Here is a 25,844-nt window from a genome sequence, read left to right as displayed (position 1 = left end):
ACAGATCACCACAGCATTAGACAGGTATTCTCTCGCCCTGGAAACCTTCCGAGAATTGACGGGGGTATTTTGTCTCGCCCGTCGCTCTCGAAGACCAGTCCATCTATGCTGTGTGACTTCTCGGGGCGTAACGGAGTTTTTCCACATAGTCGACTCGCTCGTTGCGTGTAATTATCCAAACTTCTGGGAGAAAAATGAAGTTGGTGTGCTGGAAAGATATGGGGGATTCCATTTGTTGTATACACATTCCCGGAGTCCACTCTGTCACATTCCGTGTAAAGGTCTGCGGGTCTGCGTCCGTATACGTCTCGTGTGTGGGATAGGAAAATAAAAGAACTGCCTCATCAGATATTCCACGACAGGACTCAATTGCATGTGATCTAGGGCCCTACATGGCGGCCATTTTGATCTGGCAGTATGATCAAAAACCATCCTCCTGCCAGTGCTCAGTGCTGTCCACCATTGTGCGATGGCTGTACGTTCGATGTCCGGAAAATTCTGACTCGCATAACCTTGACTTGAATGTGAGGTTGATGAAGGAAGTGACGAATCCGTGCTGGAAACCATCTGAAGACATGGAAATGACATTATTCCTCAGCATCGGATTGGATGAGTTTCGGCGGGTTGTGCCGCTGCGAAGAGCATAATACTTACATAATCGTTTCCCACACGATTCTGAAAACGGTGTCCATATGCCGCTGCGGTTCAAAGACACTACTTGCGGCCATCATGCTTCCCTCAATTGTGCTCTTTGCAGGTTTCGTCAACCTTGTGTCCAGCGCGGTTGTGAACGATGTACGACCCCTAGTAATATGGCATGGCCTCGGTGACACCTACGCATCTCCTGGTATGGTCCGCTTTGAGAATGAAGTCAAGGAGATGCACCCCGGCGTCTTCGTTCACTCCATCTTCATCGACGAAGACCCAAACGTAGACCAGCGTGCAACCTTTGTGAGGATTGATACTGCCATTCTGTGCGTTCCTGACTTATTTCCATCAGTATGGCAATGTGAACCAACAGATTGTGCAAGTCGCCCAGCAACTCGCTGAGATCCCCGAGCTCAGCCGCGGTTTCGATGCCATAGGATTCTCACAAGGAGGTCAATTCCTTCGTGGCTACGTGGAACGTAACAACAGCCCACCCGTGCACAATTTGATCACCTTTGGGTCACAGCACATGGGTGTATCGGATCTGCCAGCATGCAAACCGATGGATCTACTTTGCCAGGTCGCGCGCCGAGCAGCGAACAGTGGCGTGTATAGCGAATGGGCACAGGAGCATCTTGTTCAGGTTTGTCAGAAAACCACTTCATGTACCATGTTGCCGTTAATTAAATAATTGTTAGGCTCAGTATTTCAGAGACCCGCAACGGCTCTCGCAATACATCTCGTCAGGGAGCTTTCTGCCGGACATCAATAATGAAGTCCTGCTCCCATCTTCTCGTAATGCATCATATGCGGATAACCTTGCCTCGCTGAATAAGCTTATCCTTGTCCTCTTCCTCCAAGACAAAACTGTAGTCCCAAAAGAGAGCGCATGGTTTGGCTCCGAGCAACCTCTCGAAGATATCGCTATTGAAACATCTGGATCCGATCAGACGCCGATGCTCAGTTCACCGAATACCAAAGACATCATCCCGATGCGTCTACAAACCCTTTACAGAGAAGATTGGATAGGTCTTCGACAACTTGACGAAAGCGGCGGAATTGAATTTGTAGCTTGTCAGGGGGAGCATATGCAGATTGGTGACTGTTGGAAAGACTTGGTTGCTAAGTGGGTGGGAGGGTCTTTGAGCGCGAACTGAGGCGCGTCATGGCGCATCCCGCCTTTGTGACAGCACACTTGTTTGAATTGCACGGCGGACCACTATCGAGAATGGCTTCGATGTGTTCCATATATGTGGGAGTAATTAACAGACACGACTTCGCGATTCGTTCCACTAGTTGTACATAACATATCGTCGCACAAAATAATAATTATCGTGTCACTTGGATCGCGGGAAAAGCCTTGGCTCGTGCGGCCTGCCGCCCGGAGATCCCCATTTATAAATTCATAGCACTCCGAATTTGCCCCGAATAACGGCAAGAACAATCTGCTGATAGGTTCACGCCCACCCGTGTTCCAAGGCTTGAGTTTTCGGCTGCTTACTCACCTCGACATTCGTTTCTTTGTCTGTCTTCTTCAAGTCTTAGCAATGTCTGGCGCAGCATCTGCGGCCGCAGGGTCGAAATTCTCCTCTTTTATGAATCATCCAGCTGGTGCGTGGGATGTCCGTTTGATGCAAGCATGGTACTGACGCTACGACAGGCCCGAAGACTGTCTTCTTCTGGGCACCATTGATGAAGTGGTGTCTGGTTGCTGCTGGCGTGAAGGACTTGAGTCGACCAGCAGATAAACTCAGCATATCACAAAACGTTGGTGCGTAGATGCGTCGCTGCATCACTACCATCTCCGTTCAACATTATTCCCCGGATAGCACTCGCATGCACGGGTTTCATCTGGGTGAGATACTCATTGGTCATCACTCCGATAAACTACAGTTTAGCAGCGGTAAGCATCGCTGAGTTTTCTTGACGGTGACCATTCATGCACTGGTCGCGCAGGTGAACTTCTTTGTTGGCTCTACCGGTTTAGGTCAATTGGCTCGGATCGCAAAGTGAGTTCCAGGCCAAGTAACAATTCAAACTCGATGCTTACTGTCGAGCAAGTCACCGGTACAATAATGCTGAGGCAGTCAAAGCTTGATTAGTTTCTCTTGAAGTCTCCAAGTCTACTCGTACTTCCCTTGCATGTCCCTTCGTCAAAGTTCAGCGAATTGTTCTTATTCGAATCATATACATTGATATATACGTGTGCCTATGCTTGAAAAAAACTATCATCGACTCCTGCTCTTCGTCTCGTCGCGGTTCTGACTATCCCTGGTAGTGGATTTATCCTCAGAACTCGGCCCGTCAAAAATCCCCCGAGCCACGTCCCACCACCCACCCTCCGTTATTACTCGATTGGCAGCCTTCATAATGTTCGACATTATCTTTTGAGCGTCGTCCCCCTCCTGGTTCCCGCCGCGTTCCTGATACTGCCATTGTTTGTGCTTTTCAAATGACTCCCACGACCTTGGACGGTCATTTGACTTGCGTTGTGTACGTGTCTTGGGTGTCCGCGATGAACGCTGAGTATCAGGGGTGGACTGGCCTTGGCTATTCAGCACATCCCAGATAAACCCGCCTAAACTGGACACGACGCCCGTGTTCCCAACACCCGCGTTCTGATTGCCCATGTACCACCCCAGCCCTGCAGTGAGCGCTCCTAATATGGTTCCCCACTTGATGAACCATATGCTGGTTCTGACCATCCAACTCGTGGTCCTATATAGGCTGACGAGGGCGAGATATGCGGCGAGAAAACTGATGAGGGGGGGAATGATGGTCTGCGCGTTCCATTGCCATGGTTTGGAGGAAATTATAGATGAGATCAACGAAATAAGCGCAGTAAATAATGCAAGTGAGTGCGAGAGGAATGAGAGCAGAAATGAATACAGAGGTGGGGGAATTTTCTCGGCAAGGAAGCCAAGGAGGGGGTCTAGAAAAGCTGGTAGGGGAATGTCTGCCGGATCCATGGTTGCTATGATATCGACTGCAATGCCTTCTATCGCGAGTTTCAAGTTGAGTTTCAAGTTGAACAAAGGTCAGAGCTAAATCGTAAATATCTGTGATGCACCACGTCGTGTTTGAGTTGCGACAGTAAGTACTGGATGTGGCATAGCCACTAAATGCCCGTTACGTGTCTGTGTGACTGTTGTCACGGTCACAGCAAATATAAAACAAATTGCCAAATGGAGACAGAGAAAATAAGAGATTCACTAGGAACCAGCCAATCGGATCATAGCGGCATAATGCCAGCCGATCAAGCCGACCACCGACATCGTTACTCCGACATTTTCTGAGATATGTTCGCTCCGCGAATGTGCACCAAACATTGACAAATCTGGTCGTGTATAAGTTCGAGCTCATATCAACTTTGCTCCTTTCCCAAGAACTCACTGGTATCCACATATCTTCATCTGCCCATACATCCACTAGCACTCTCTGATATAATGGCCATGAAACGCAAGCTCGACTTTGATGCTAGCGATGACTGCCCCCAGGTCATTTTTTTTGTTAAATGGATTTTACGTTCCAGCTCTAATACGCGCTCATATCAGGTCGCCAAGCAATTGAAAATGGTTCCCTTCCCCAACTATGAACCTGATGCCGACGTTGCTATGTCTGAATCTCCCTCATCTGACGCCGTCTCGTTTTTCCCTGAAAATAATCATACTCGCCTTCATTCTACTGCCAGTTCGTCAAGCGGTTCGTCTCTATATTCGGAAGCTATCGACTACAGCTCTCGTATGTATACCTGATGCTTAAATGTTGCCGACTCTCACACTGCCATACGCGTCTTAGCTTTGTACCCTCGTCTCGCCCAGGTCGTCGACTACCAGCCGGACGACTCTTCAAAGGCGGTTGGGCTGCTACAACCTGCAAGCTCATTCACTCACCATGGGTAAGTACATGTTTAACTCGTCCATTATTATCGTCCTGACTTGCGACTCGCTCTCCTGCCTCCGTGATGCCGTCCATTTCAGCTCGCATTGCTCACAAATACCCAAGCTTCGTGTCGCCTGCTCCGCTGGTTCCGACGGCTCAAGGACGATGTGGAGCTTTTGTGAACAATGCGGCGCGATTTCCATGGTAGATTCGGACTGAAGTCGACATGCTTGACACCATTTTTTTTATTTTTTTATTTTGCTGATTATCCTTCGTGATTTGCTTTCCCTCTGGCTCGACTGGTCACGTCTGTTCCCGACACATCGATCCTATATTCGTCTCCCCTGCGTCACCAACAATTATCATCACCTCTATCCGCCTCCTTCGACTTCACCGCCCTTCTCGTGATCGACACCCGGTCAATCTCCGAACCTCCGACAACCACTCGACATCAAAACACCGCCCAATATCATACTGCACTGCTACGTTTGCTAAATATGCTCTCGCTGTACATATCTTGCTCCGTTGTAACATATCATGCTCTGTTGCTTTGACGCCAAATTCGTTTGAATTGGTCTGATATTTTCAAAACAATTCTGGAAGAATTCTTTGAATTTTCACTTGCTAAGTATACCGAAAGTTTGATCGAAGTTATTCAATTGCCTCATAACGTCCACGCCACATTGAACACACTAGTACCACTGTCAGCATACGCCATGACCCAAACAACTTTGCTTCAATATGAAGCACCATGTAAGCCGGATATGTTGTCACCGCTTCTCGAACTCACTTGGTAACCTCGCTCAGGGCCTGTACATGCGCTTGATTGGTGTAAATCAACTGCACCTGGACATCAATCTCGTCCACGATCAGCTTTCCGTCTCGGAATTGCGTCCTTCACTGAAGACTACCGAAACCGAATTGCTATCGTAGGGCTTCAAGACGAGCGTGTCCTTGTTGAGGATGATTATACTGATTATCCCGACTTTGTGACCCTGGTGGAGGCGAACCATGGATACCCAGCAACCAATCTGCAATGGCAGCCTGCGAGTGCGAGTGGCTTCCCCTGGACTGGCAAAGCGCCAGCTGCAGAATTACTTGCAACGACTGGAGATGCGCTGAGGGTGTGGGAGTATTTTGGAGATGCACCACCAGCGTCGTCGGCTTATGTTGGGAGGCAGCCTACGGGCGGAGGGCATCGGTTGACACTTAAGACGGCGCTGTCTGGGGTACGTGATAGTAACCTCATGTCTTGATTCACGGGAAATACTGATTGCTCGTGCGTTTCAGCAATCCAAAGTGCAAAGCCAGTCTACTGGTCCACCATTAACGAGCTTCTCTTGGAATGAAAAAGCCCCCAGTTTAGTTGTCACGTCATCAATAGACACGACGTGTACTGTCTGGAACATCGATACATCCACTGCCATAACACAACTCATCGCCCACGATCGAGAAGTCTACGATGTTGCATGGCTTCCAGGATCGACAGATATCTTCGTATCGGTCGGAGCAGATGGTAGTCTTCGGGCGTTTGACCTACGGAGTCTCGAACATTCTACCATTCTGTATGAAACACCGGCACCCAAAAGTGGTCCCCCCGCCGCTGCTTCAGCATCATCGCGTCTACCTACGTCACCTCTACTGCGCATTGCATTCAACCCTGCCGACTCAAACTACATGTCAACATTTCATATGGATGGACAGGATGTGCAGATTTTGGATATGCGGAGTCCTGGTCAGCCGGTGATAGAATTGAGAGGGCACCGCGCGCAGGTAAACGCGATGGGATGGAGTACAACGGATAGACCAACGTTGGCTACCGCAGGTAAGCACTGCAAAAAATTCACTCGTGCCTCTGTTCGACCTGAACTCTGTTGTGCAGGGGATGATTGCCAAGTTCTACTTTGGGACCTCGCTACCTACACACAAACGGCGACTTCTCCGCGCACCGCGAATTCTCGGTTGAATTCGCCGCGGCCAGACGTGAAGAAACGTGTTGTCAGCGATCCGATAATGGCCTATTCTGCGAGCAGCGAAGTGACCAACCTCGCATGGTCCCCTCAGATACCAGGTATGACGATGAATACGGGTCACTCGACAGCGCCTGGAGAGTGGTTAGCGATTGCGAGCGGGAAGTCTATCAAGGCGCTCAAGGTGTGAATTCAATCCAGTTGAGGATTGGAATGATGGTTACTGCGATTATACTTGAAATGGGTGTTCGGTTGGCCTTTTGAGCTGGCCACTCTATGGCCTTGACAGATCCTGGGTCATCTTCTTTCCGCTATCTCACCATACTTGCCCTTATATATATGTCTCATGATGTTCGCGACTCGCGCTTGGCAGCAAATAATCTATGTAGATGACACGTGTAAACAAAATTGGCGACAATGTTGTCTAAATCACGGGTATGTATGTTCATAATATTTCTTCCATGAACGCTTGAACCCGCGGGCTACCCCTGAACCTGGAATTGAAATAGATCCGTGCCATTCGTTTTCTTAGATAAGAACTTATCATTATGTAATTTCCCAATTACCACTAGCCAATGAACATCGTTTATCGTTTATCACCAAAAGTATTTTGATTAAAATTAAAATAATATTGTCGTGACAATTCGTCTTAAGGCGGCTACTGGATATGGTACTAATCCGGGCCGGTTGCGACATGTTATCAAATACATAGCTCCGATTTCACTCCGATCGCGGTCAAAGTTTTTCCTGGTTTCGCATGTTTCCTCCAGGAACTGCTTATAGGATCTTTGATTAGGATATTAGCCTATCGCGTGACGCCGCATACGACCTCTGATAATGATGAGACCACATGCACCAGCAGAATGCATGGAGGTTGCTCCGGCCTCAATCGGTATTAAATATAGTTTGTCTAATTAACGGCAGGCATCTGCTTTCCTTCTGGCCCCCCAAGTGACATGGCAGCTTCAGCAGGCGTCTTCGATGCAGAGAACCAGTTCATGCAAAGAAAAACATCCATATCCACAACCTCCGATGAAAAAAAGGCAACCGCACCCGTTGTAGATGTTGAGGGTGATCTGAATGGCGCCGAAAAGGATGAAGAGACGCAAGCGAGGAAGTCGTTCGACAAGAAACTCCGTGTTGTCGTCTTGATTGCCCTCGCTGCACTCATCCTCGGGTGGTGGATCTCTGCCACTATTTTGACAGCGACACGCGGACGATGGTATGACATACTCTTCCGAGTCAAGTCGTTGAATCAATAATTTTTAATTGTTTACCAAAGGCTCGTGCAGACAGTTTTCGCGTGGTTTTTCTTACTGTAAGCAGCGATCTATAAAGCAAAATCCCCCTTCCTGATTATCGGCGCCGTCAAGCATTATCGCGTTCCGCTTCATACCCAATTCGGTGGTGACGGAGCCTATTGCTGCCGTATGGATGCCATGCATCCAGGAGCCTTGGTACAAACTTTCTCGGACAGTGAGATTGACAACTGGATGGCTCTGCCTTCTTGCCATCGTGTTTGGGTCTGCTTTCGGATTCCCGCTCACTGGTGTGAGTTATGTCATCTTAAATAAGTTTTTGACAAGCTGATATCGCTGTAGAACACCGATTATGGACATCGAGCAATTTCAGTACTTGGGCTGTTTGTTTTCCAGTGTGGTTTCTACTTGTTCTCCACGAACAGATCGGCCATTTGCTGGTTGGTGCTTCCCTGTCAGCCTACTACATCTACTGACTTAGAATGCAAGGCCTACTGTGATAGTCGGCCTTTTCCTGCAACAGACTATCGCTCTTTTTGTGCTCAAGACTGGCGCTGGTTTTTCCCTTTTCAAATACATTGCGGATCTCGCAAATGACTTCTTGTCGGAAGCCAATGTCGGAGCTGCATTCTTCTTCGATGCAGAAACCGTTGCGAAGAAATGGTTCTTTGTGAATGTGGTATGATGATGGTGTCATTGAGCTCGAATGCATAACTTGATAAGATTACAGCTCTCCGCAGTTATCTTTTTCATCGCCACGATTCAAATGTTTTACTATGTCAGTGACTAGGCTCTACTTCGGGCCACCAATACTAACTCCACGAAAGCTCGGCGTCATGCAATGGATGGTCAAAGGATTGTGAGTGCATGAACACATTATACATCAGACAGCGGGATTGATTATTTTGTAAGTGCATGGTTGTTCTTTAAGCTCATGAATGTGTCCGGCGCTGAGGCAGTTGTCGCGGCTGCTTCTCCTTGGGTAGGACAAGGAGAGTCTGCATGTTTGGTCAAGCCTTACGTTGATATCATGACCCCATCGGAACTTCATCTTGTCATGACTTCTGGTTTGTTCACAATATTCTTCCATTGAGACGTTAACATTTATGTATTCAAAGGTTTCTCCACTATCTCCGGATCTGTTTTGACCGCCTACGTTGCCCTAGGTGTTCCACCGCAGAATCTCATTACCTCATCCGTCATGAGCATACCTGCTTCTATTGCCATCAGTAAGATGCGGATCCCCGAAGTTGACGAACCTGTTACTCGCGGTCGCATAGTAGTGGACCGTGGAGACACGGAAAAGAACCGGCCAGCCAACGCTCTTCACGCATTTTCTTTGGGAGGTCTGTTTGGCCTGAATGTCGCGGGACAAATCCTGTGAGCTTCTTGAAACGGTCATCGACAAGTCACTCAGCTTGATTTTATAGCACTAACGTGTTGACGATCCTGTCACTCGTCGCCACCATCAATGCCATCTTGACATGGGTTGGTCGTGGATTCGGGATCCACCAACTTACTCTACAGCTAATTTTGGGATACATCGGATACCCTGTTGCCTTCTTCTTGGGTTCGCATACCATCCCTACAATCTCGAGCTATCAAAGCTGATATCTCGTTAGGCGTCCCCAGCGCTGAGATCCTCCGGGTCTCGCAGCTGTTAGCGACGAAGCTAATCGAAAACGAGTTTGCTGCGTACTTAGGTATTTTCGTCACACCGTTTTATGGACATGTAGCTAACGCGTAATTCTTGCAGAACTAAACAGTATTCAAGGAAGCTCAAACCCCCTGTCACAGCGTGCCTACACGATTGCATCATATTCACTCTGTGGATTTGCAAATCTCGGATCGCTAGGCATACAGATCGGTGTGCTCGGCGCTTTGGCACCATCGCAGGGCAAAACTATTGCAAAACTTGCGACGTCTGCTATGATTTGCGGATTCATTTCGTGCGTTCCTTGATTTGTCCTGTTTGTTTTGTCCAATAACGAGAAATTTCTTTGCAGAACCCTCCAAACGGCTGGTATCGCGTGAGTTCTTGTGTGGTTTTGGTCGTCATGTCTAGGCGCTAATTTTGTTTCTCTTAAAGTGGCATGCTTGTATAACACGAAGGGTATCTTGGAACCAGAATGGCTGAGCTGTGGCGTTATAAGATGTTATCGTAATATACCTAGCCCTTCATAAGTAAAGGCAAGAGACATTGTCAATAGTAGCCAATTGTCAACTCTGCTGGGGACACTCATCGATACCGAGGGTTGCATAAGAGAACTTCTTCAGCAGTGCAACGTTAAGGTCTAAATGAGAACAATTTTATACCATTTTAATGTTCGATACCAGATGGAATTGTGTAGGCAAGTTCTGCCGAACCTACAACAGCAGCATGACGCAGTGGAAGCGTGCAGGGCTCATAACCCTGAGGTCACTGGATCGAAACCAGTTGCTGCTATATTTGTTTTGTTTTGTCGGCGAACATTCATGCATTCATGCTTGGTATCAACGGTATTACAGGTGTATTTAGCCTGGCCAGTCTACCGATGCAATGCACATAGACCTCAGTGACTGGTGATTGATAACTTATGAAGAACAGAAATGTTATGGGTGCCGGAGGAATGAGGTCAAATGAGAAATGTGTCTGAGCGCGTGTCAGCCACCATGTAAGTACTGCAGAGGTTGCTCGGCTATCATCCTTACACTTCCACCACCCCCTGTTAACTGCATTATCGCCTACCCGCCGCCATCAACCCACCTGCCACAAGAATTCATGCCTCCAACTACCACCACAACGTTTGCTACAGGCACAGGGAAACGCAGAATTCACTACCGCGTATTCGGACATGCACATCGAGCTCACCACGAAGGGGCCATCAATACGACACTTGCTAAGTACAATTCATTCTTTACATACCCAACATCCCCGCTGCCAGCGCAATCGGCGTCTACACCACGCGCGGAAAGTACTGCGGGTGGTACCTTCTTTCCCGAGCAACTCATCACGGAAGGGCAGCCGCCAACGGGTATTCTTGCTCAACAATTGCCTCCTACGATTCCTTACGAGAGGCCAGAAGGCAATGTAATGGTGGCGGTTGCGGTTGCCATCGTAGTCATGGGAAGCCTGGTGGGCGTTATTGTCGCAGGGGAGATCCTGAAGCGGCGGAGACGTCGCCAGACTGGCAAGGGCGGAACAGACTCAGTGCATGACAAAGGGAAAGAGGTCTTCAACGAGAAAAGTCCAGATTCATCTACATCGTCGCTTCAGAATTCCCCAACGTCCATGGAGAGTTTGGCGCTTCATCTTAAACATGCAACTCGTCCCGCGCAGAGAACGATACCGTCCTGGTTCTCGTGGATCTTCCGGAAGGCTCAGGCAGGCCTGCATCGCAAGAATGCAGAATCTCCAGAGACATCGCATGCATCACGCACTCCTGCAGATCGGTCAACAGAGTTTCCGCAGCGAACTACGTGGTCGGATTTTTCATATACAACAGAACCGGAATCCTTAAGTTATCCAAGGCCGCTTTTGCATTGCATACTCGAGGAGTGTGAAGATGACTGTCAAAGCCAGAGCGGCAGCGAGATCGCCCTCACGTTGGGCCTTGCCATACAGCGCTCCCTAGATTCCATGGCCTTCGCATCGTCTGTCCACGGGGCATCCCAAGCCAAATCAATTGCCAGCCTTCGATTACCAAAAACAGTCGAAGCTGGCTCTATCGTCGAGGAGGGTTACGATGAAGACCGGGGAGACGCCCAGGGAGTAGGCATTCCTGAATCGATACACACAGGAACAAGCATGAGCCACTCTGGCTCAGGATTGATCCCCGCGGCATCTTTGCAGACTCTCGGCACCAGAACAAGCGCAGACCACGAAAGCTTGAGAGAGGAGATTTTCGAGCTGCGAAGGGTTCAGACGAGGAGTATGCAGATGGACAAGCCTGTTCTGTTGTTGTCCCTGGGCTTCAAAGCAGCAGGCGACGAAGAAGATACAGACGAGGATGACGAGCCGTTCGATGCAGAACCCAAACATGCACACATGCACAGCGACAGCACCGCGATTGAGATGACACCCTCAATTGCAGACCTGCTTCTTCCACCAGGGTGCGAATCAAGTCTACGACCCGACCTTCGAGACATCCTCGGATCCCAAATGACTCTAGCGACCCTGGCAAGCAGCTACAGCGCAGTGGACCTCGATGACTTTCCTCTTCCTCCTTCCATTGTACTGTCACGTCCATAAATTAGAAACAAATTAACCAGTTCCATTACAATGAAGGGAAGCACACTGCGGATTGAAGGCATTAATGAAGGGAAATTGGACTCAGGCCGGCAGACGTTGGTAAACCTGCAACAAGCCTCATGCCAACCCGTTTGAATGAAATCGGAAATGTAAGTGTGACAAGACGCGTGTGTGACCGTGTCACATTATCTATTGTCCTCTAGCTTGAGCCATGAGATATAAATCCATGCTGTTCCGGCGTTGCACTACACTACTAAATTCCTCGACCTCTGGGTGATTGGAACGCGCCATGATTTCATTCTCAACTATCTTCTTCTGTTCCCCTTTTGCTGTTGCTTCATTGTTTTCAAGTTATATTCTATATCATGTCTTTATAGCACCTCGGTTCAATCCCCTCAGAAAGTTGGCTGGACCACCGCTAAAGGGGGCACTGGACAACCACATGTCACATGTACTCGAGTAAGCTCTCCGCCTCTCTCAATTGACCTGTCTGTTTAGAACTTTTCCATTAGCCCATTCAGGTCACCCAAGACTCATGCTGCATATGTAGAGAAATATGGCAGGAACGTCCGTATAAGAGGGCTTGGTCCAGTGAGTAACTATTCTCTTAATCACGAAACTCGTGAATAACTGTTTGATGTAGTGGGACGAACGCCTTCTCCCCCTTGACCCTGTTTCTGTAGCGCATGTACTAAAGAACAGCACAATCTACGAGAAACCGTGGCAATCTCGAAGACTTATCACGAGCCTCATTGGTTGCGGTATGCTGGCTGCAGAGGGCCATGTTCATAAGCGTCAACGGCGCGTTGCCACCCCTGCATTTTCCATTCAGAATATGCGAGCACTTGTGCCTCTTGTCTTTAGCAAAGGAGAGGAGCTCAAAGATAAATGGATAGATATGATTCAGGCAGCGAAGGAAGATCAGGCAGCCTCGGACAAGCAGAACTCCGGTCGTTTTGAAATAGACGTCTGTCACTGGATCAGCCGGGCGACCTTCGACGTAATTGGGTTAGCAGGTAACTCATGTTGGGTCGTGCATCCATCCTTACCTGACCATCACGCATCACCCACAGGTTTTGACTATCGCTTCAACGCTATACAAAACGAGTCGAATGAGCTCTTTGCTGCGTATAAGGAAATGTTCGAGATTGCTGTCTCGCAGGGAGATGGGATTAGGACAGTTCTGGGGATTTACTTTCCAATCCTAAATAGCCTTTTCGTACGTTTAAATCAATTTCCTCATGAATGTAATCCTGGCTGAGTTTGCAATGCAGCCCGATAAGAGGGCCAAGACCGTCCACAGATGTCAAGAAACTATTCGCCGCGTAGCAGGAAAGCTAGTGCAGCAGAAGAAATCCAGGATTTTGGATGGAGAAAAGAGCGGTTCCTCATATGCCGGCAAAGATTTACTTAGTCTGCTGCGTGAGTCAACTGTCATTTCTTTTTGTCGGTTGGCTGACAGATTCGTAGTGAAATCCAATATTGCTACAGACCTCCCACCAGATCAGCGAATTTCCGACGAAGATATATTACACAACATCAATACCTTCATGTTCGCAGGGTCTGATACGACATCTCTCGCTCTGACGTGGACGTTTCTGCTCCTTGCAAGACATCCAGACTTGCAAACTCGTCTTCGCAGGGAACTTCTCTCCATCGTACCGACTACTCCAATATCACGACTGTCACCTGAAGAAATCGAGTCTTTACACGACACCTTGCAGAACTTGCCATACCTGAACAACGTTTGTCGGGAGTCCTTGCGTCTGATCCCTCCAGTCCATTCTTCCCTCCGGGTTGCAACGCAAGATGACGAGATACCTGTATCATATCCTGTCCATTTGAGCGACGGCACGGTCTCGGAGCAACAGTCTATAAGTGTGCCGAAGGGGAGCTTCGTGCACGTTCCAGTGGAGGCTTTCAATCTCGACAAGGGCATATGGGGACACAATGCTTGGGATTTTGAGTAAGCTTTTCGAACCCGCTTCATTGAACTGCCTCACGAAGGGATCCTACAGCCCTGATCGATGGGATCATCTTTCGGAGGATGTGCTGTCACTTCCGGGGCTATATCCTAATCTTCTGACGTTCTCCGCTGGGCCGAGGGTAAGCTTTACCAAGTATTTGTTGGCATCGCTCAATTAGACCTTCAGTCATGCATCGGGATGCGTTTTTCCATGATTGAGATGAAGACATTTCTCTATATCCTTCTGACTGCTTTCGCCTTTGCCGAAACAGACAAACGAATTTACAAAGCCAACGTGTAAGTCGCGCGCATCATATCCAGGACATATTCTGATGCCCTATTTTGTCAGCGTGCTCACGCGACCATATGTTTCTGGAGAGTTCAAAAAAGGAAGCCAGTGTCCACTCCTTGTAAAACCACTCGAGTCGCTTGCCGTTTCATAGGACCTATAAGTATATCAATGTCTACCATATGTTAAGCACATATACCCCACTCACAGGTCTGTATCTTTCAATGATATTGCATTCGGACTTTAAGCAACAACATCGTATGCACCCACCGCTTGATCACACAACACCAGCGCACCAGTGCTAGTACTGATTCAGCTCTCGATTGCATCCTTCTCAAAGACTTGTCGCTGTGTAATGTCTCGTCGATGCATTGGGCCTGGCCAGAGTCGAAAGCTACACCGTGATAGTCAATTCAAGAGAAGGTACTCTACATAAGCACAAGCATTCAACAAGCTCCCAAAAAAACGGTACGGAACATAATTCAATAAGATTCCTAGGCTAATATAATTTCAGGGTGGGCGGTATCGCTGAGGGCGTGGTGGGTGGTTCTGTCTGCAGTCGCCCGCTATTTAAGGGATTGATTTTCGAAACACGTGACTTGACGCGTCGTACCAAGCACGCGCAAATAACCCAGGGGTATAAGTATCCGATGACCTGTGATTCAATGCCTGTTATCTTGCCTCGTTTTACGCGTACACGCATTTATTTACGAGCTTCATCATTCTCTTCACGATCACCACTCGCCAAGATGATTCCTACTTCTGCTGTCTTCCGCGGTACTGCTCGCATCACCATTACCGGGCTCCTCACAGTGTCGTTCTTCAAGAAAGCGGCTGTCGACCACGCCGCCCAGGTCATTCACACAGCGGACAAGGTCACCATTGTCACCATTGGTCTCGCCGCCGCCGACCTCTGCCTCTCGACGGCGATCCTCATACTTGCATCCGACAGAACTGCACGGAAGCTAATCAGCGGCGACTTTAATCAGTCCAAGGAAAACTCACCATCCCTCCCTAGCAATAACATGACCGACACCTCATCCCCCCCTACTTCCCCACCCATGGACTCAACACCCTATATTACACCTTTCACCGGCACCACTCCAGTTCCGAGACAGAAGCGTCTCTCTATGGAATCGCATACAACACTTGTGGCCGACGATGACGTCGACGACAACAATTCCTCCGAGTCGGACTCCGGATTCTTTGTTAACGAAAGCAAGAAGCCCCCCGATACGGAGCGCATCCTCAAACGGCGCCAACAACAGGTATGTTATACTCGTCGCTAAAATAAGTAAGACACTCATCTTGGTTTCTCAGCACCGTGTTCGTTTACGTGCTGCCCGCGCACGCTCTTACATTGGTAAGTAATTTCTCCTGACGTCTGCACCACTTATTCATATCAAATAGGCCACCTTGAGCAACTTCATGGCGAGATTCTCGTCGACCAAATGGCTCTCGTCGATGGCTGGGCCGACGCCATGGCAAAACTCGGCCTCACCTCCATGTTATCGCCCGACATCACCTGCACACACTAATCCACGAGTCACGACACACACTATTCGCATCCCGAAGACGGACATCGGCCTCCCTCGCTGTCCCCTACGACTTGGGCAACATTGTCCACGAGGTTGAAGGCCACCGCCGGCCGCGCACACTCTATCTCCATGCGCCGCCCAGTACCTCCGCGATCTTCGATGTTATAGGTCTCCTACGACCAAATCCCGGCCTCCTTCTCTGTCCCCTACGACCTGGAGCTTTACCGCCCGAGAAGTTGAAGGCCACCGCACAGCGTTCGTGGTCCTGCACGCACATCTAACCCGAGTCTCTTCCTCATGTCAAGTTCGCTCGATTTGTTCCTTTTTCATTTTAACGGCATGTACCTGACTGCGCGTTTCTTTTCTTGTGGACTCGTCTCTTCTCATGTAAAGTTCCTCCGATTTGTTCATTTTTCATTTTTCATTTATCGATATGTACCCTTTTTTTCTTACTTATGGACTCATCTCTCTCATCTACCTTGCGGCTCATCTCTTGACAATGTTTCCCATATTTTCGTGCATGTACGAAGACGAGTATATATTAGACAGCGTAGTTCCTGAATCCAATTTCCTTTCTTTACTCTCCAAGGACGCGCTTGAAGTTGTGAAGATCAAACCCCAAATATATAGGAATCGTATTATAGTTAGTTACGAATAACAATACAAAGCTAGACGATATTAATACTACATAAATAACTGATCTTGTGATACATAGTAAAAGTCATGGTACAAATCAAAAGAACACACGCACACTGGTTGCGTACCAGTTTAACACACCAAGCCCTACGAAGATTCCTTGACGCCCCTAGATCCAGTGATATTCCTCCCCCAATTCGTTATGCCCTGGCTCAATCTAGCAGCGACTCTCCCTAATCTCGATATCCGACGAGGGGGCGGAGCCTTTGGAGGTACCACATCCATCTCCATGAAAGATCTCATAGTCAACTCTCGGTTCTCCGGGCATGGAAATAGCTTGGCAGCGCGCTCCTGCAGACGCCCATTAATGGGACCGGTCTCAACCCGAGGCGCCTTGCGATGATTCTGATCCTCGGGCATGGGGCTCGAGAAGTGGCGTCCGTGTCCAGAACGAGAATCCGGAATACGAGCGGCACTGGACTGGTGCTTGCGCTCTCGTGGGGTAGTGGATAGAGCTGGTTTTCGGTCATCCGAAGGTGCGTTAACTTTTTCTACCCTACTGGACTTCCGCTGATGCGAATTGTGCGACTTGAGCCTTGACAGGCTAGTTTCGAGCCTGTCGAGTGCTGAAACGCGTCTTATCGAGGGAGCTGGAAGGGGTGGGAGCGGTGGCGGATCTCTTGTGGGTAAATAGGACCTGTATAAATCTACTGTGCCAGTAGATGCAGCGTGTATGACTTGCTTCTCTATATTGAAGATCTGACCGCGGCGCCTTAGGTTGCTATCGGTTCTGGCTCTGCGAAGACTTAATTGTCGGTGCAGAGGGGCTTCATTCGAGGAAGTCGCTAGAATGACAGGCACGTTCATCGACTTGGCGGCTACCACGTCAACCTGATCCTCACATGTGGAAGCGTTACTTCCCGTGACTGAACCGGAGGTCACTGAAGGTTGAGGTGTGACGTCAAGAGGTTGATCCACTCGCTGACAGGCGTCTGACGAAGCGCTGTCGCTCACGTTGGCACCATCGCTGTCTGGAAGAATACTGGGACTCCTGACGAGCGCAGCAGACTGGCGAGGCGAGGATAGATGCAGGATCTGTGAGATTCCATGACTATCCTGAGTCAATCGACCAAGTATATCGAGCTCCGGAGGTGTGGAGGCGATCGAGGCCCTGTTTTCCATCGTTGTGTTTTCAAATGGGAGGCCCACCATCTGGCTGACTGCGTGAAGAAGCATGCTGCAAGACGTGGGATCTCCAACACTATCCTCAACTTCTGCTGCCTCCCATGAGTAATCATCATCGCTCTGGGTGCCTGGGGCTTCGCTGATCTGCGGCTTCGATGGAAGCTCCTTCATCCTATTGTTCGAACCCCATACCCTTAGAAATTCCCTGACGGCAGTAGTTTCGTCCTCTGAGAAAAGATTACAGGCATCTGACCGTGAAGGTCGGGGTAGGATGTCATGACTCAGCGGAGTTGGGGGAGAGGAGGATAAAGGTGTCACTGGCAAGTCCTTTGCGAGATATGTGGGAAATTCATCATGGAGGTCCTTTGACCAGACAGGCTCCCCAAAGTCACGGCAGAAACGACGAGACTTGCGAACGTCAGGGGGTATCTTCCCTGAACCATGCTCCGATGGAGCACAGCCTGCCGCGATCAATGACATTGGTGTTGACTTCGTCAGGTGTATTTCGTCTGGAAGAGGCGGGCTGGTCTCATCAGCCATATGACTGAATGGAGATTCTGAGAGCTGTTTGTTTCCCATACTCTTCCCGTCTCTCTCCCCGAAGAGATCTAATCGTTGAGGATCGCCTCGTGTGTGGGCGCCGCTGTCCGATCTTGAATCTGGTTCGTAGAATTCCGAAAGAAACGCGGTTATAGGCGTCACTACAGGAGATGCGATAGTGGTCGCCGGCGAGTAAGAGAGTTCGGGAGTTTTGGGTGATAGCTGTTCTTGGGTGTTAGAACTTCCAGACCAAGAGAACGTGCTGCAAATATGCAAAGTGATTTTTAGCGACATACACAAGGCCGTATCCGGATTATACGAACCTGTAAGTCGATGCAGGAGAGAGTGTCGGTACCAAAGAGATAGGGCGGTCAGACGACCGCGATGTGTGAGATGCGTCCGAGGGTAAACGGGCATGGATGGTGAAGGATGAAGCGCCTTGGCGTCGTGACGCAATATTTGAAGGAGGTTGATCATAGGAATGCGAACGTGAAACTCGCCGGGATGGTCTGGAGCTGCTGGGGTTTCCCTGCATCGGTTGAATAACAGAATTGGTCGGCAACATGCCAGACGAGAGGCGTTGGTGAGAGTAGTGGTGGTGTTCTGCTTTAATTATTGCAATCATCAGGGAACATCCTAATACTACCAATTGGGGGCACTCACATAGTCAACAGAATGCACGAGCAGGCTGGTTTAGCACGGTATTGAACCAGGAGTACGATAGAAATATGTTAAGCCGTGACAGAAGCTTGTATCATGTGTACCGCAGAGGACTTGAACCTGTGACCTTTGAAACGAACGGTTTTGTTGGCACACCGAAAAGGGTGATTGGAATCCAATCAAATGCCGTGCTGTCCAGTGTCTTGAATCCAATCAGACGGGCGCAAGTACCAGCGGACAGGCAGCGCCGTCTGAACGATAAGTACATACTTTATATCAGATCTTTCTGTACTGGCCCCATCCGCGCTGGTAAAATTGTCATTCGGATCCGGCTGAGTGCTGATCTATGATCACCGCCAAAAAATTATTGCAGTATTGGATGAAGAGCAGATCCATTTTAGTGGTTGTGCTTGGTGCGACGATCACTGAGCAAATGTTAAAATGATCGTCATGCAGTGGATGAAACAGGTTGCCTCTGATCATCCTTGGCAATGCGAACTCCGGTGACCGGCAGACGGAAGAGCACTGCCACCTAAAATTCAATTAAATAAGGAATTTTTTTAGCCACGCGCGCCTAATATATTTAACAACATGGCCAATGCACGGTGTAAGACTCTGTTACATATGACTCCAAAATCCCGGATCCGGGCCGCAGACGGTTGGCGTACAGATCACATCAGCTGTGTACACTCGTGGAAAGATCCATAGGCAAAAGCATGGGCGTGATTTTTCAGATATACATGAGAGAAAACTGTGCTAACCCTACATCTAATATGCCTTCTTGCCTGCTGTAAGCTGTAGGTGAGCACTGTGCTCATCATAAGGCACTTTTGAAACAGGAATCTCGCGCCATAGGTCAGGAGTGAGGAACGCGTAAGTTTTCGTAATCTAGCACAAGTGTGAGCGTAACACAATGAAGAAGCTAGAACACACATACAGCAGCAAAGGTGGCCTTCAAGAAATTACCCATCGTTGCAGTCGAGCCCTTCGACTGCGTATAGCAATCCTCAACACCAGCAAGTTGAAGCAGACGCTTTGATGCGGGAGCAGCGACGATACCAGTACCACGAGGGGCAGGGATCAGCCGGCACATAACGGAGCCGACCTTTCCGCTGACCTTTGATGGCACAGTGTGGGGTTCACCAAGGGCTGCGCCCCAGTAACCTCTTCGCACAGGAATGACGGAGAGTTTAGCGAGGATGATAGCGCCCCGTATGGCAGTTGCAACTTCTTTCGCGCACTTCACACCCAATCCGACATGTCCGTCAGAGTCACCGATGGCAACGAAAGCCTTGAAGCGGGTACGCTGACCGGCACGGGTCTGCTTCTGCACAGGCATGATCTTCATAACCTCGTCCTTAAGCTTGGGCAGGAAGAAGTCGACGATCTGGTATTCCTTGACAGGAAGAGAGAATAGGTAGATCTCTTCCATAGATTTGATTTTACCGTCCTTCACGAGACGGCCGAGTTTAGTAACAGGAGCCCTGCGAGACTGTATGTTATAGGCAGAGCGCAAGTCAAGAGTGAATGAATACAGACCACTCCTTTTCCTCATCCTTGCGGCCTCCTCTACGGGGCCCGCGACGACCTCTGCCTCGGTCACCTCTTCCACGTCCGAATCCACCGCGTCCGCGTGCTGCGTCAGCCATTATTTGTATGCCGGATATTTACTGCGCAGATGATAGTCAGCACTTGAAGTCACCGAGAAACGATCGAAGTAAAGGGTATGCTGCATCCGATAACGCATGGATGCATCCATCCGAAATACGATTATTTGACGTTCCTCATGCAGGAGCGTCTGGGTACTAAGCTGTGTGCAAGGGCATGGGGTTGAACTCACATTTGAGGTTCGGCGATGTTGGGCTCACTGTCGGATGGTAGTGTCTTCGCTGTGTATCCTGCAATGCAGCTGCCAAAGCCCTGCCCTGAAGCGGTAATAAGACCCCCCATCACCCCCCTGACACGTTGCCTGTGCATTGTACAAGTGTAACACGTTCTCATCCCACAGTTCCAGCTAAAAAAGCCACGAGAATATGATCTTCGTGTTTCAGTTGCATCAAGGTGGCCCAATTAGTGAAATGTATTCCAGCTGCTTACACCCTGCGAGATACAAAGTGACCGGGGGGTTGTGGAGTGGCAAAGCGGTGTTGATGATAAATACAAGCATTAGTTTCATCTCACGCCCCAAACTCTTTGCTCTATACAAATTCTACCAGTAAGCGCTAACTTCTTTCCTTCAAGCCTCCGGTCAAACTTGACTTTCCAGCATTCTACCTCAACAACGTAACAGTTTTATCACCCCAGTCAAGTTGGCAGAACATGTCGAATCCATCCATGTCGAATTTTTTGAAACAGCAATTTAGTATTTGCCCCGCGTATGCTCTTCACCCTCTTTGGCGCCTGGATTTAAGCTGATTATGACATCCAGCAACGGCTGTCAAGCCGTTGGGGATGGGGCTTTCTCTGCTGACATCACTCCTAGTGTACTTGCCGTCTGCCACATGCAGGGCACGGACGATATGTACTACTACTCTACTACGTTCTCTGGCGGACCCGGAGTAAGTTACTGTTGTCATCGTTATTGCTCCCTAGTACTGAGACTTTTCCAGTGGCGCGTTTGACATCCCTAATGCTAAATGCCCTCCTGACAGAGGGTCGTCAGACTGTGTGACAGGCAGTCCGGCGTCTTCAATTTCCTCTTCTTTCTCGCATTACTCATCGTCTTCCAACACATCCAATGATTCACTTGTGCATTCATCTTACTCGCCTTATCCATCTGCGGTTCCGCCTCGCAACATTCCCACCAGACCAGCTTCGCCCTACGACATTGCCACTCCGCCCTTAACACCGGATGACGATGAAGAGAGTGGTGCCACTGGTATAACTACCAAGCATTCAAAAGATGCTTTGGATCTTCTTTTGGCCATGTTTCCTCGTGATGGATTGAGCCTTTTGCCTTATGCTAAGAGCGTCGTCGTCGCTGCCCCAAATATGGGTACTTCTTTCGATGGTGTGGTGCTTGATTTTCCTGGAAAGACCAAGACACTTTACGTCGATGGCAAGAACGCCCAAGCGGTGTCCCTTCGCGAAAGGTGCGTTGCTTCGTAGTACTAGCATACAATCTCTGTGCTTACACAACCACTGTAGCATTGTGGCTCTCCTCGATCTAGCCGACGAACAACTCCAGTGCTCAGCTTTGATCATCGCATTCAACAAGGTTTCCCACGGTCTGAGCGAACTTTTACATTCACTCATGTACGTCGGGGGAAGCGTTGTTACTAAACCACCATTCCAGGTTGATCCTGCGTACATCCTCGTCGGTGTGGAGATTTAGTTAGATGGTCAAGGGAATGTGAACCAACCTTATGTGGTAGGAGTGGGCACGACAGCACGACTAAATTGTTTTTTTATTATTGTATGCAATCAAATGACTGCTATCTCAATGATATTGGCCTTTATCTCCCTGTTCAAATCTACGCAAAAGGGCATAGCAGGATTGTCATTATGATTTGAGAAGAGTTGTCGTTGAAATTGCCATTGAGGCGACTAAAAGCTTATTATGGAACACTTGGCCAAGTTGTCCCAGCTTATCTTAACTGCTAACCAACTACTAACCAACGTTTTTCTTCACCACAATCATGGGGTTGCTCGACTTTCTGTACTCGATTGTCAAGGCCATTTGCGGTCAGTCGTTCCCGACAGAAGGCGAAAAGCCTACCGGCGTGCAAAGACCACCGCGGCCACAGGAGCCACTTTCTCCTCTTCCAGGCGCTTGGCCCTCCAAACCGTCAGCCCAACATGACCATATACGATATCAAGTAAGTCCAGTGGCCTGCGAGTGGCGCATGCATTGTACAGATCACTGAATTGATGATTTGTAGGACCAGAACCAATCCAATCAACATAATGAACGCTACACGTCCCTTCGCGCGAAGGCAAACCAGGAGGGAGACGCGATGGCTAAATGTTTTCAGGAGAGCCACGAGGCTTACGCCCGCCGTGAGGGTGCGCGAGCTAAGGAACTCTCAGAGAAGGGCAAGCAGCACGAACGTACCATGGAAGCCTTAAACGCGGAGGCCAGTGCATGGATATTCCGAGGTATGCTGAGTTACCTTGTGTCAGTTTTTGGCTTGGAGTCTGACATTGGCATCGCACAGAGAACAATTCGGTTTGTTACATATTATTTATTGAACTCGGCTGTTTTCTAATTCTTCTATAATGCAAACAGGACAGCAAGCCGGGCGAATTGGATCTGCACGGACTCTACGTCAAAGAAGCCATATCATACTCGGATAAAGCTATCAAGGAGGCTCGGCAGCAGGGGGATTCACAGATTCGCCTCATTGTTGGTACGTGATATATGGAACATTGAGTACTGTTACAGAACTTCATGCGTCAATGATATAGGCAAAGGTTTGCACTCGAATGGCAATGTCGCTAAAATCAAACCTGCCCTAGAGGACTTCATGAGACAGTACGCGTGGCTTGTTAGACCTCTCCGCCTATTAGCTAAACGATTTGTCAAAGGCACAACCTTCCTGTTGAGGTGGACCCACAGAATGCAGGCGTTCTGATCGTGCAGCTTGCTTGATCATCCTTTGTGAAATGACTGAATTTACCCGACGGATCTTGATTCAATGTACTGCGTGTACATCCGGCCGCAATAACGCTCTCGCCTCCCATTCATCTGCGATTCTGCCGAACAAAGGAATGATATCGATGTATGTATAAAGATGTATCTATTTCCATGTATACCATTGTGACATAACCTCCGATGCTGTGAACACGAGGTTGACGTGAGGCGGCGCTTTGGTCAGGGTCTTCACTAGTCTTCGACCATATTAACAGGCATTTGGTTTGTCTCTATCCCCCACACCATGCAGATGTTATACATCGCCTGTGCACTAACGGCCCTCGTGGCCCTATATATATTACTTGCATTCATTGGCTGGAGCGAGGAGTCTCCGCCACCGCAGACACCATCCTCAGGTGCCATATGTTCGCCGTCAGATTCACCATACAGGGTTACTCCTTCGCAGCAAGGGACATACTATCAACCATTGCACCGCCAGCTCTCGCCGCCGCGTCCAGCAATCAAATACCCCCAGACCCCTTTACAATATGCCACCGTTCATGCGCCTTCAAGTTCGCGATATTCCACCCAGCAAGCGTCTTCAAGTTCGCAGCACTCGCCATATCAGGCCCATGGCCTGCCGAGCTCACAATACCCCCCACAAGCCACCACCCCCCTCTTAGCTCGTAATGCTTCGGTGGCTGGGCCTGTCTGTTACACACCTCAGGTTTGTCCTAGCATGTTTCATCTGCTGTTTCTGACCCCTTCGACACATAGCAGTCAGGTCGTCCTGCTGCAAGAGTGCCGAAGGTCCCTATAGCACCTATAGAAATTGTCCGCCATGAACGTCCTGCTGCGAGAGTGCCAGAGGTACCTGTAGCACCCGTAGTGATTGACCGCCATGAACGTCCTGCTGCAAGTGTGCTAGAGGTACCTGTAGCGCCTGTAGTGATTGACCCCCACGAAGACCCCAAGTCTCTGCGTCTCAAAGCCAACCAGGAGGGAGATCGAATGAGGAAATGCTTCAAGGAGAGGAGGGAAGCGAAAGGTATTAACGTGCGACAGCGCGTTAAGGAGCTCACCCTGAGGGGTGAGGCACACAAAGGAAACATGATGCTCCTCGATAAGGAAGCCAGCGCGAAGATATTCCAAGGTGCGAAATCATTAGAAGGAACGTGCGAGATTCAGGAAGCTTACTCCTGCATGATACAGAGAATAATCACGTTCGTTGTGTTCTTATAAAGGACAGCGCTATCTGACCTTTTTCAGAAACGCAAACCCAATACTGTCGATCTCCACGGACTCTATGTTCCAGAAGCCCAGTCCTATTTCAAGGACGCTATCAAAGAGGCTCAGGACCGTGGAGCATCGTCACTTTGTGTGATCGTAGGTAAGATATAAACTCACCTTCCAACTTTGCTCAGTGACAGTAAAACTGCACAGGAAAGGGAAATCACTCCGATAACAACGTCCCGAAGATCAAACCTGCAATCCAAGATCTTGGAAAAAGGTATGCACATTGTAGCGTGCGTTTCTGTAAGGTTTTCTCATCATGGATATTGTGTAGTTTGGGATTGCCAATTGAAGTGGACCCTCGCAATGATGGCTGCCTTATTGTGAATTTCAACTGAACCCAGCGAATGGCAATTTTTTCTTGCGATCTCCGGTCGTGCAGAGTGGTTGTTCTGTGCTGATGCAAATGATCTCCCCTTTTCATACCAAACTGTGCATGATAAGTACTGTATTTGTCAAAGTGTTCTGGTGCGTGTCACTGTAGACACGTCACAGTGTCACTAGTTCACTATGTACTAATTTACTGAGTTTCCTGTTCAAATTTTCCACTTGAATCGACCAACCGTGACTCCACAAGCGTTTTCACATTCGAGTCGAACCTACCGCACTCCGATGTCGGCACCGAGTCCCCGTGGGCCATTTCTCACTCCCAAATGCGTGTGTTCCTCACCCCGCTGGCATGACAAGGAGAGCAGAGCCTATATGCGACGAGGGTCATGCGCGCCATGATGGTGCGCTAGCTAAGGAAACGTCAGAGAAGGGCAAGCAGCATGGATGCTATAGAAGCCCTGAATGTGGTGGCCAGTGCATGGATATTCCGAGGTATGCTACAGTTTCTGGCTCGAAGTCTGAGAGAATTTATCACATGCTAGCGATGAGCTTGGATGATTATCGACCCCTTTACAATGCGAACAGAATGGCAAGCCAGGCCATTTGGATCTGCACGGACTGTACTCCAAGGAAGCCATATTATACTCGGGTTAAACTATTAAGGAAGCTCGAAAGCAGATCCGTTTGATTGTTGGTACGTTGGTACGTGATGCTATTGAACATTGAGTATCGTACAGAATTCATACTATCAAGGATAGGGAAAGGCTTGCATGTTTGGATGAGAAAATAGAATCATGACATGGCCATGTCGCTAAAATCAAACTGGCCCAGTGAGACAAATGGC

At 49.0% G+C, this 25,844-nt stretch overlaps 14 protein-coding genes and 1 non-coding gene across 15 annotated transcripts; 12 read left to right on the top strand and 3 right to left on the bottom strand.

Moving 5' to 3' along the window:
- Positions 1-711: 711 nt before the first annotated feature.
- Positions 712-1,994, top strand: DEU56DRAFT_779813 (Alpha/Beta hydrolase protein). The gene is made up of 3 exons (XM_041351919.1): positions 712-951; positions 1,001-1,291; positions 1,347-1,994. Exons 1-3 carry the CDS (start codon positions 730-732, stop codon positions 1,803-1,805), a joined length of 972 nt encoding a protein of 323 aa, XP_041212632.1. The 5' UTR covers positions 712-729; the 3' UTR covers positions 1,806-1,994.
- A 50-nt stretch (positions 1,995-2,044) lies between these two features.
- Positions 2,045-2,877, top strand: DEU56DRAFT_779810 (mitochondrial pyruvate carrier). Its single transcript, XM_041351918.1, has 5 exons — positions 2,045-2,259; positions 2,309-2,419; positions 2,478-2,551; positions 2,605-2,657; positions 2,710-2,877. The coding sequence occupies exons 1-5, from the start codon at positions 2,196-2,198 to the stop codon at positions 2,744-2,746; spliced, it is 339 nt and encodes a 112-aa protein (XP_041212631.1). The 5' UTR covers positions 2,045-2,195; the 3' UTR covers positions 2,747-2,877.
- DEU56DRAFT_970757 (uncharacterized protein) lies at positions 2,877-3,884 on the bottom strand (the record flags this gene model as incomplete). The annotated part of the gene is made up of 2 exons (XM_041359441.1): positions 2,877-3,604; positions 3,869-3,884. The coding sequence occupies 2 exons, from the start codon at positions 3,882-3,884 to the stop codon at positions 2,877-2,879; spliced, it is 744 nt and encodes a 247-aa protein (XP_041212630.1).
- Positions 3,885-4,032: 148 nt separating this feature from the next.
- Positions 4,033-5,206, top strand: DEU56DRAFT_779806 (uncharacterized protein). Its single transcript, XM_041351917.1, has 4 exons — positions 4,033-4,145; positions 4,203-4,389; positions 4,447-4,546; positions 4,629-5,206. The coding sequence occupies exons 1-4, from the start codon at positions 4,095-4,097 to the stop codon at positions 4,747-4,749; spliced, it is 459 nt and encodes a 152-aa protein (XP_041212629.1). The 5' UTR covers positions 4,033-4,094; the 3' UTR covers positions 4,750-5,206.
- DEU56DRAFT_779804 (WD40-repeat-containing domain protein) lies at positions 5,207-6,964 on the top strand. The gene is made up of 4 exons (XM_041351916.1): positions 5,207-5,283; positions 5,338-5,759; positions 5,821-6,355; positions 6,413-6,964. Exons 1-4 carry the CDS (start codon positions 5,247-5,249, stop codon positions 6,688-6,690), a joined length of 1,272 nt encoding a protein of 423 aa, XP_041212628.1. The 5' UTR covers positions 5,207-5,246; the 3' UTR covers positions 6,691-6,964.
- Positions 6,965-7,326: 362 nt separating this feature from the next.
- DEU56DRAFT_779799 (Na+ dependent nucleoside transporter C-terminus-domain-containing protein) lies at positions 7,327-10,032 on the top strand. The gene is made up of 14 exons (XM_041351915.1): positions 7,327-7,722; positions 7,783-7,818; positions 7,874-8,051; positions 8,102-8,199; positions 8,249-8,438; positions 8,490-8,537; positions 8,587-8,618; positions 8,672-8,826; positions 8,878-9,139; positions 9,190-9,329; positions 9,382-9,462; positions 9,516-9,708; positions 9,766-9,789; positions 9,849-10,032. The coding sequence occupies exons 1-14, from the start codon at positions 7,457-7,459 to the stop codon at positions 9,862-9,864; spliced, it is 1,719 nt and encodes a 572-aa protein (XP_041212627.1). The 5' UTR covers positions 7,327-7,456; the 3' UTR covers positions 9,865-10,032.
- Positions 10,033-10,133: 101 nt separating this feature from the next.
- DEU56DRAFT_t42 lies at positions 10,134-10,205 on the top strand. The gene has a single exon. It is a non-coding gene; the product is annotated as a tRNA-Met (tRNA).
- Positions 10,206-10,417: 212 nt separating this feature from the next.
- Positions 10,418-12,132, top strand: DEU56DRAFT_779795 (uncharacterized protein). The gene has a single exon (XM_041351914.1). It carries the CDS (start codon positions 10,521-10,523, stop codon positions 11,988-11,990), a length of 1,470 nt encoding a protein of 489 aa, XP_041212626.1. The 5' UTR covers positions 10,418-10,520; the 3' UTR covers positions 11,991-12,132.
- A 44-nt stretch (positions 12,133-12,176) lies between these two features.
- Positions 12,177-14,663, top strand: DEU56DRAFT_779794 (cytochrome P450). Its single transcript, XM_041351913.1, has 9 exons — positions 12,177-12,449; positions 12,503-12,581; positions 12,634-13,006; positions 13,064-13,209; positions 13,265-13,412; positions 13,461-13,956; positions 14,009-14,096; positions 14,144-14,253; positions 14,306-14,663. The coding sequence occupies exons 1-9, from the start codon at positions 12,280-12,282 to the stop codon at positions 14,397-14,399; spliced, it is 1,704 nt and encodes a 567-aa protein (XP_041212625.1). The 5' UTR covers positions 12,177-12,279; the 3' UTR covers positions 14,400-14,663.
- Positions 14,664-14,994: 331 nt separating this feature from the next.
- DEU56DRAFT_898830 (uncharacterized protein) lies at positions 14,995-16,064 on the top strand (the record flags this gene model as incomplete). Its single annotated transcript, XM_041356477.1, has 4 exons — positions 14,995-15,513; positions 15,566-15,608; positions 15,656-15,752; positions 15,821-16,064. The coding sequence occupies 4 exons, from the start codon at positions 14,995-14,997 to the stop codon at positions 16,062-16,064; spliced, it is 903 nt and encodes a 300-aa protein (XP_041212624.1).
- A 336-nt stretch (positions 16,065-16,400) lies between these two features.
- Positions 16,401-18,944, bottom strand: DEU56DRAFT_27240 (uncharacterized protein). Its single transcript, XM_041345410.1, has 3 exons — positions 18,808-18,944; positions 18,468-18,750; positions 16,401-18,406 (listed from the first exon to the last, which is right to left on the bottom strand). The coding sequence occupies exons 2-3, from the start codon at positions 18,707-18,709 to the stop codon at positions 16,567-16,569; spliced, it is 2,082 nt and encodes a 693-aa protein (XP_041212623.1). The 5' UTR covers positions 18,710-18,750; positions 18,808-18,944; the 3' UTR covers positions 16,401-16,566.
- Positions 18,945-19,326: 382 nt separating this feature from the next.
- DEU56DRAFT_779786 (ribosomal protein S5, N-terminal domain-containing protein) lies at positions 19,327-20,749 on the bottom strand. The gene is made up of 3 exons (XM_041351912.1): positions 20,344-20,749; positions 19,742-20,288; positions 19,327-19,692 (listed from the first exon to the last, which is right to left on the bottom strand). Exons 1-3 carry the CDS (start codon positions 20,451-20,453, stop codon positions 19,573-19,575), a joined length of 777 nt encoding a protein of 258 aa, XP_041212622.1. The 5' UTR covers positions 20,454-20,749; the 3' UTR covers positions 19,327-19,572.
- Positions 20,750-21,123: 374 nt separating this feature from the next.
- DEU56DRAFT_728774 (ornithine decarboxylase antizyme-domain-containing protein) lies at positions 21,124-22,138 on the top strand (the record flags this gene model as incomplete). The annotated part of the gene is made up of 4 exons (XM_041348059.1): positions 21,124-21,179; positions 21,233-21,366; positions 21,404-21,896; positions 21,952-22,138. The coding sequence occupies 4 exons, from the start codon at positions 21,124-21,126 to the stop codon at positions 22,136-22,138; spliced, it is 870 nt and encodes a 289-aa protein (XP_041212621.1).
- Positions 22,139-22,389: 251 nt separating this feature from the next.
- Positions 22,390-23,606, top strand: DEU56DRAFT_779779 (uncharacterized protein). Its single transcript, XM_041351911.1, has 6 exons — positions 22,390-22,622; positions 22,686-22,902; positions 22,962-22,972; positions 23,033-23,153; positions 23,212-23,278; positions 23,332-23,606. Exons 1-6 carry the CDS (start codon positions 22,443-22,445, stop codon positions 23,393-23,395), a joined length of 660 nt encoding a protein of 219 aa, XP_041212620.1. The 5' UTR covers positions 22,390-22,442; the 3' UTR covers positions 23,396-23,606.
- Positions 23,589-25,170, top strand: DEU56DRAFT_898827 (uncharacterized protein). The gene is made up of 5 exons (XM_041356476.1): positions 23,589-24,104; positions 24,155-24,530; positions 24,627-24,767; positions 24,821-24,887; positions 24,945-25,170. Exons 1-5 carry the CDS (start codon positions 23,682-23,684, stop codon positions 25,006-25,008), a joined length of 1,071 nt encoding a protein of 356 aa, XP_041212619.1. The 5' UTR covers positions 23,589-23,681; the 3' UTR covers positions 25,009-25,170.
- The last annotated feature ends 674 nt before the right edge of the window (positions 25,171-25,844 follow it).

The sequence above is a fragment of the Suillus clintonianus genome (assembly GCF_016758775.1).
Source record: "Suillus clintonianus strain FC179 chromosome Unknown DEU56scaffold_10, whole genome shotgun sequence".
Classification (NCBI taxonomy): Eukaryota; Fungi; Basidiomycota; class Agaricomycetes; order Boletales; family Suillaceae; genus Suillus; species Suillus clintonianus.
Note: the sequence above shows the minus strand (reverse complement) of the source record. Positions and strands in the feature narration are given on the sequence as shown.